Source organism: Manis javanica, chromosome 17, assembly GCF_040802235.1.
Source record: "Manis javanica isolate MJ-LG chromosome 17, MJ_LKY, whole genome shotgun sequence".
Classification (NCBI taxonomy): Eukaryota; Metazoa; Chordata; class Mammalia; order Pholidota; family Manidae; genus Manis; species Manis javanica.
Genome location: NC_133172.1, coordinates 4,972,633 through 4,978,952, shown reverse-complemented (window position 1 = coordinate 4,978,952; position 6,320 = coordinate 4,972,633). Strand labels below are relative to the sequence as shown.

At 41.6% G+C, this 6,320-nt stretch overlaps 1 protein-coding gene across 1 annotated transcript; it reads right to left on the bottom strand.

The window, feature by feature from the left end:
* Window positions 1–668: 668 nt before the first annotated feature.
* On the bottom strand, window positions 669–1,562 carry LOC140847128 (vomeronasal type-1 receptor 4-like). The gene has a single exon (XM_073226359.1). It carries the CDS (start codon window positions 1,560–1,562, stop codon window positions 669–671), a length of 894 nt encoding a protein of 297 aa, XP_073082460.1.
* Window positions 1,563–6,320: the final 4,758 nt, after the last annotated feature.

Genomic DNA, 6,320 nt, shown 5'->3' with positions numbered 1-6,320 from the left:
CAAATTTTTTTCTTAATTAAATACTATTCAGATTGTTGTAAGCATTTGGTTAATCTCTGGAATTGTGAAAAAAAAGTTAGCTATAATAAGTTGGCCAGTATTCATATTGCTATGATGGAGGAGTTGATGTTCATAGGCTCTTACCCTGCCATTTTGGAAGCTCTGCCCCATCACCTCATTTACTTTTGCACGATAATCTAACGGGATGTAATCGATTAATACCATAGGTAAATACCCTAAATCTTAGATTGATTAAACTGATTCCCACAGGTTATAATTACTGTTGGCACACAAAGCCATTACTGCCAGTTTAATAATTGGCCTAACAAACCATTAAAAATTCTGATATGTCCCAAAATTATCTGTCCAACTTCACTGCCATGCTTCCCTCAATTATATCAAAGAAAAAAATGTCACAAAGCATCAAGATTAGCTGACATGTATGCAGGACTATTTGTATTTCATTGTGTGTCTTCTAAATAAAGCGGAAAGACCCACAGGATGACGTTGATGTCACAGAAACCTTTTCATCTCAGGACCTTGGGTGTGTGTGTCATATTCTAGACATCCATATATTCTTGCCTACAAAAGTGAACAGCCAGATTCTTTGAAGAAAAGAGAAACTGTGGGAAAGGGGCTGTCAGTAATTTGGACTTTTTTTCCACCACTTAAGTGCAGAATCTTGGTGCTTGGGGATCTCGAAGCAACAGTATCAGGGGGCTGAGGGTGGGATAACACGCTGCCAGAAAGGTGGTAAGGTGCGTCAGCCAGAGGTGAGAGTGGAAGAAAATATTACAAATTATAAAGATAGAATTAGTGAAGTAAAAAGAAATGAAGGAGATGGCCAGGAGGAGGACAGTTTGAGTGGCTTTTGCCTCAGGAGAGAACCTGTGGGAACTTCTGAGTGTGTGAATATGTCTCATTCTCTGGTGGTGTCTGTGTAGGACAAGTACCATGAAAACAGTGGCCGCAGTCATGAGTCCCATGAACACAACATCTGGAAAAGTCAGCAGAATTGTGAGGAGTATAACACTAAATGAATTAGGAACTTTGGAAGAGCAAAATCCATAGTCCCATGTCTCGGTAGAATTGTGAGTATGCTGGAGAGCTTTTAAATGTACAGGGACAAAGACGTTTATCACCAGGTTGCAGAGCCAGCATAGAAAGCACGAAGAGCCGACGTTCTTCCAGACTCTCTCTCTGAGCCCCACCCACCCACCAGTCCGGGGGCTAATGGTGACTGCCTGGAAACTGCTCAGGAGGCAGGTGGTGCAGAGCGAGAGGCCTCGGGCCATTCGATGGATATAATAGGTAAGTTTGCATACAGTGTTGCCCAGGATGTCTGTCACCCCCCAGATAAATATCACCTGGGGGATCCCCTTGAAGGAAAGCACCAGGAAGTTGGCCACAGCCATGTTGGTGAGAATGACATGCACGGGCCTCAGAGCACGGCCGGCGCCCGATGCGGACGCATAGGCTGAGAGGAGGAAGGTGTTCCCCAGGACCCCGGCCCCGGTCTGGGTCAGGAAAAGCAGCCTCAGGACCACTTCACTGAAAGTCATTCTCCTTGGCTCATGGGAAGAGGCAGCTCATCGTGAAGTGAGATCTCCGTGTGACAACACGAGGCACGGTTTGTTCCAATATCCCCGGTTCTGAAAGGGACTCTTGGGCCCTCAGGGTCTCCCCTTTCTGGGGGCAGAAATTACATTTCTGAGGTGGGAATTCCACACAGTGAGTTGAGAATCGCTACTCCGAGCAGCCACCCTGGCGTGTTTCTGCTTGTGCTCATCCAGCCATACAAGGTGGCTCGTTATTGAGTCTGTTTCTCAAATCCTCGGGTGCACGTGTCCAGGACAGAACCTCCAAGGGAAAGTCTTAGCTTTCATTTCAAAGTTTTCTTAAACAAAGTGTGGTGGGTGCTCAGTCCTCATATACACACAGTAGAAGTAGTGACTAGCTTTTTTTTTCTGGAGCCGAATTAGTTGATTCTAAAAATTAAATGGAAAGTAAGATGCAAGATTAGGTAGGAAAAACACAAAAATACTATGAGCTATGGAGTGGTTCTATTAGCCATGAAAACATACTTCCAAGTCTCTATTATTAAAGCAGTATTGTACTTGCACACCAACAGAGAAACAGAATAGATGAGAGCAGAAATATATGTAAATCTGTAAATGAAACCCTTCATATTAAGTAGTGCAAGAAAACATGGGTGAAGTCCTCTAAGATCTGAGCATAGGGAAAGGTTTTCTAACCATGACTCAAAATCACAAGGCAATAAAATATTGATAAAGTCAACTACATCGGAGTTTAAAATGAAAGTTTTCATGGCCAAAGCACTATAAAGTTAAAAAAGAAAAGGCACACAAGAACATACGCACAGATCAATGGAACAGAATAGAGAGCCCAGATATAACCCCACACATATATACGGCCAATTAATATATGATAAAGGAGCCATGGACATACAATGGGGAAATGACGCCTTGTCAACAACTGGTGTTGGGAAAACTGGGCAGCTCCATGCAAGAGAATGAAACTGGATTATTGTCTAACCCCGCACACAAAAGTAAACTCAAAATGGATCAAAGACCTGAATGTAAGTCATGAAACCGTAAACTCTTAGAAGAATCCATAGGCAAATATCTCTTGTATATAAACATGAGGTACTTTTCCTGAATGCATCTCCTCGGGCAAGGGAAACAAAAGCAAAATGAGCAAATGGGACTACATAAAACTAAGCAGCTTCTGTACAGCAAAGGGAGAAATGGAATAGATTAGAACAGAAGGATACTTAAATCTGTAACTGAAACCATCAGTAGAACAAAAAGGCATCTTAAAGTATGGGAGAGTATATCCATAAATGACAGATCCGATAAGGGATTAACATCCAAAATATATGAAGAACTCACATACCTCGACCCCTGAAAAGCAAATAATCCAATAAAAAATGGACAGAGGATCTGAACGGAAGGAAGGAAGGAAGGGCAGCTTCTGTTTCTAGTAACAGCTAAGCCAGTTCTGCTGAGCCAACTCTTCTGCAAGTAACAATAATATGTTCTGGACAAGGCATTTTTCTTTAATGGCTACATAACGAGTTAGTTTACTAAAACCTGAACAGCAGGTATTTCCTCAAAGAGGACTGATGCTTGGAAGATGTGTGGGTTTTTGAGTGACTTCGTTCCTGAGGGCAGGTTGTAGCTGACATCACACAAAAGGCCTAAGGTCCACACAGATCTCCAAACTCCTAGTGGTGTAAAGAACCAAAGGACAAACACAGCTCAGGATAACTACAGAGGCTGCAAAGCATGGAGAAATCTGTGAAAAAAGAGAGCCACAGAGGTGGTACCACAAACATTGGCTATAACCTCTCCCCAAGTCCCTGGCTGACCCCTGAATATGTATGCATGGGGCAGATGCCAAATACTCCCCCTAAGCCTAAAATAACTGAACTGGGATTTCATAACATGGAGTTTGAATTCAGTCAAGTTAAGTGTCTGCTGAAAGAAAAGTTCACTGTATTCTTTGGAGAAACATAACAAAATACAGTCTCTGCAATGTATCAGTATACAACCAAAAAGTGCTGAACATAAAAAGAAACAAGGAAATGTAACACACTCTCAAGATAAATAATAATCAATGGAGTCTACACCCAAGATAACCTACAAGCTGAATTAGCAGACAATGTCTTTAAAGCAGTTTACAATTATGAGGGAGGGAATAAGGAAAAGTCAGTAAAGAGAAACAGTACCCATATATGGAACCAAATGAAAGTTTCAGGAGTGAACATTGGGCTTGAAACAGGCGTCATTGGGCTTGAAAACAGATCACTAAAGATTAAGCATCTGAGAGAGAGAACACAGACTTGGGTGCAGAGTGTGGAAAGCATCTGTGAGAAAGGATTTGAAAAGTATACAACACCAATTAACGGATCCTCCCACAGGAAAAACAAATGACAAAAATCGGATAAAATATTTAAAAACATCTATTCAGAGGCACCAGAAAGCATCTGGAAGCACAAACTGGAGGCATGTTTCAATGATGACTAAAACTGCAAGGATGTACGGCCACAGGCTGAAGGTGTCGTTGCAGAACCCGGTCTGCCGGCAGGAAACAGCAGCCTCAGCCTCCCAGGGATCCAGAGAACAGGACCCAGGGATGGGAGAAAGCTGGAAATTTAAAGGGGAAATCGTGGAAGTGGGAGAAGTGAAGAAGGAATAAACACCCAAATCTAAATAGGAGTTCTTCCCAAACCCCTGAGTGACACCAAAACTGCACAGGGGCACAGCTGACCCCAGCAGTCTGAGGAACATTCTGGAACTTTAAAATTATTTCAAATGTAAAAACATTTTTAATGCTTTCTAAAGCATTTTTTTAATGCTTAAAGCTGGTTGGTAATGAAAACACTATGTTTCTAAGCCTTAGAGTTCACATTAGAGTATTCTTCGAGGTAAATTTACATTCTAAGTGTTGAAACAAAAAGAAAACTGATTAAGAGGTACAAACTTAACTCACTGGAGCATGAATCACAGCGTAGGAAATATAGTCACTAATATTGTAATAACTTTGTAGGATGACAGGTGGAAGCTACACTATTGTGGTGAGCATTTTGTAATGGATATAAATGTCAAGTACTTTGTTGTATTTCTGAAAGTAATATAATAGTGTATATCAACTATAAAAATTTGTTCAATTAAAAAAAAAACAACGACCATAAAATACCCAACATTTAATATATGAACTTAGTAAAAGAAATAGTCTCTTGGCACCCCCCAAAAAAGCATAAAGAACAAACTAAAAATGCCACTTTTAATTGCTGTGTGTCTGGCATAGGGATTTCCAACAAGTCTCTTCCAACTATTGCTTTCTTTTCAAATTACTATTTTCCCACATTTTCTCTTCTGAATGAATAATAGGAGCAGTTCAACTTTGGGTTGTAATTTCTCTAAATTCACAGAAGAAAATGAGAAAAATGAATATCCCCATAATATCGAGATATTTTTTGCTTTCTTCACTGCTCTTCAGATCTGATTTTTGACTTCCTTCCAGCTTGTACATTTCTTTTAAACTTGTTCCATTTGTTGCTATTCTTTGCCATACTGACTTCCTTACTTTCTAATTTTTCTTGCTCCATGTATGGAAAGCTACTGTGCATCATCTCTTACATAGCTGACCGGTCATGTCACAGCCCCCATATTCCCCCTGAGTCCCTCGGACCCCCAGCAGTGACTTTACACTGCCAGTAGCAGTGAAGAGGTTGTCTTCTCTCCCCTTTCCTCCTGACGGCAGCCTGGCTTCCTCGCAGAGAACTCTCCAAAGCAGGCCGAGGGATCCATGTTCACCTGGATTGTATCACCTCATTTACCCGGATAAACTTGCGCTGGCTTCCAGTGGAATTAGCATTGAAGACAGAACCCTTCCCAAAGGCCTGCGCTCCGGGCTTCCTCCCCCCGCCCCCGTGCTCACCCAGGACCCTCCAGCTACACGGTGGTCCTTTTGATGACTTGAGTTTTTCGAGCTCGCTCCTACTTGCAGGACATCTGACATTCTCTGCATTTTTCTATAACATTTTCCACAGTCTCGGTACCAGCGCTACTCTCAGTCCTCATTTTGGTCTCAGTTATTGTCACTCTGTCTGAGCGGCCATCTCTGAACCTTGATTCTAAATGGGGAACTGCCAGTTATTTTCTCTTGGAGCCAAAATCCGTTTCCTTTTGTTCAGGTCTCTTTCTTCAGTTACTATATAAGACTTTGTAGTTAATTTGTTTCAGCCCATGAGCTTAAATTTACTACCAGCAGGATACATGTTTGTTCTGTTGTCACAGCAGAGAGCCTGGCCCACAGCAAATACTCTTGAAATGATGGTGATTTACTGATTTTCATCTGCCCCTTTCTCAAGCTTCCCCCCATGCAGCTGTCCATCACATTTCTGGAGTTGTCAGTTATACAGGAAGGTACATGCCTGAATTTTTGACGTAAGTTTTTTTCTAGTTAACACACACACACACACACACACACACACACACACACACACACACACACACATACACACACACACACACGCACAATAACAGCTTAAAATAATCCTGGAAGTGAATTCAGTGTCATTCCCTCCAGCAAACAACAATGTTTTTCAAAAACAGTCAATAGCAAATACTTCCAAGATTCTGCGTTTCCCATGTTTATATAAATAAGGATTAGCAGGGAGCAGAGACAATCATACATGGGCAGAATACGTGACAACAATACGTAGTGACAGTATTGTTTGAATATGAGACACTCCACAGACACAGAGGAAAATATGTCTCGAAAAGTAAAGA

Coding starts and splice junctions, on each gene's coding strand:
- LOC140847128 (XM_073226359.1), bottom strand. CDS start 1,562: ATGACTTTCAGTGAAGTGGTCCTGAGGCTGCTTTTCCTGACCCAGACC.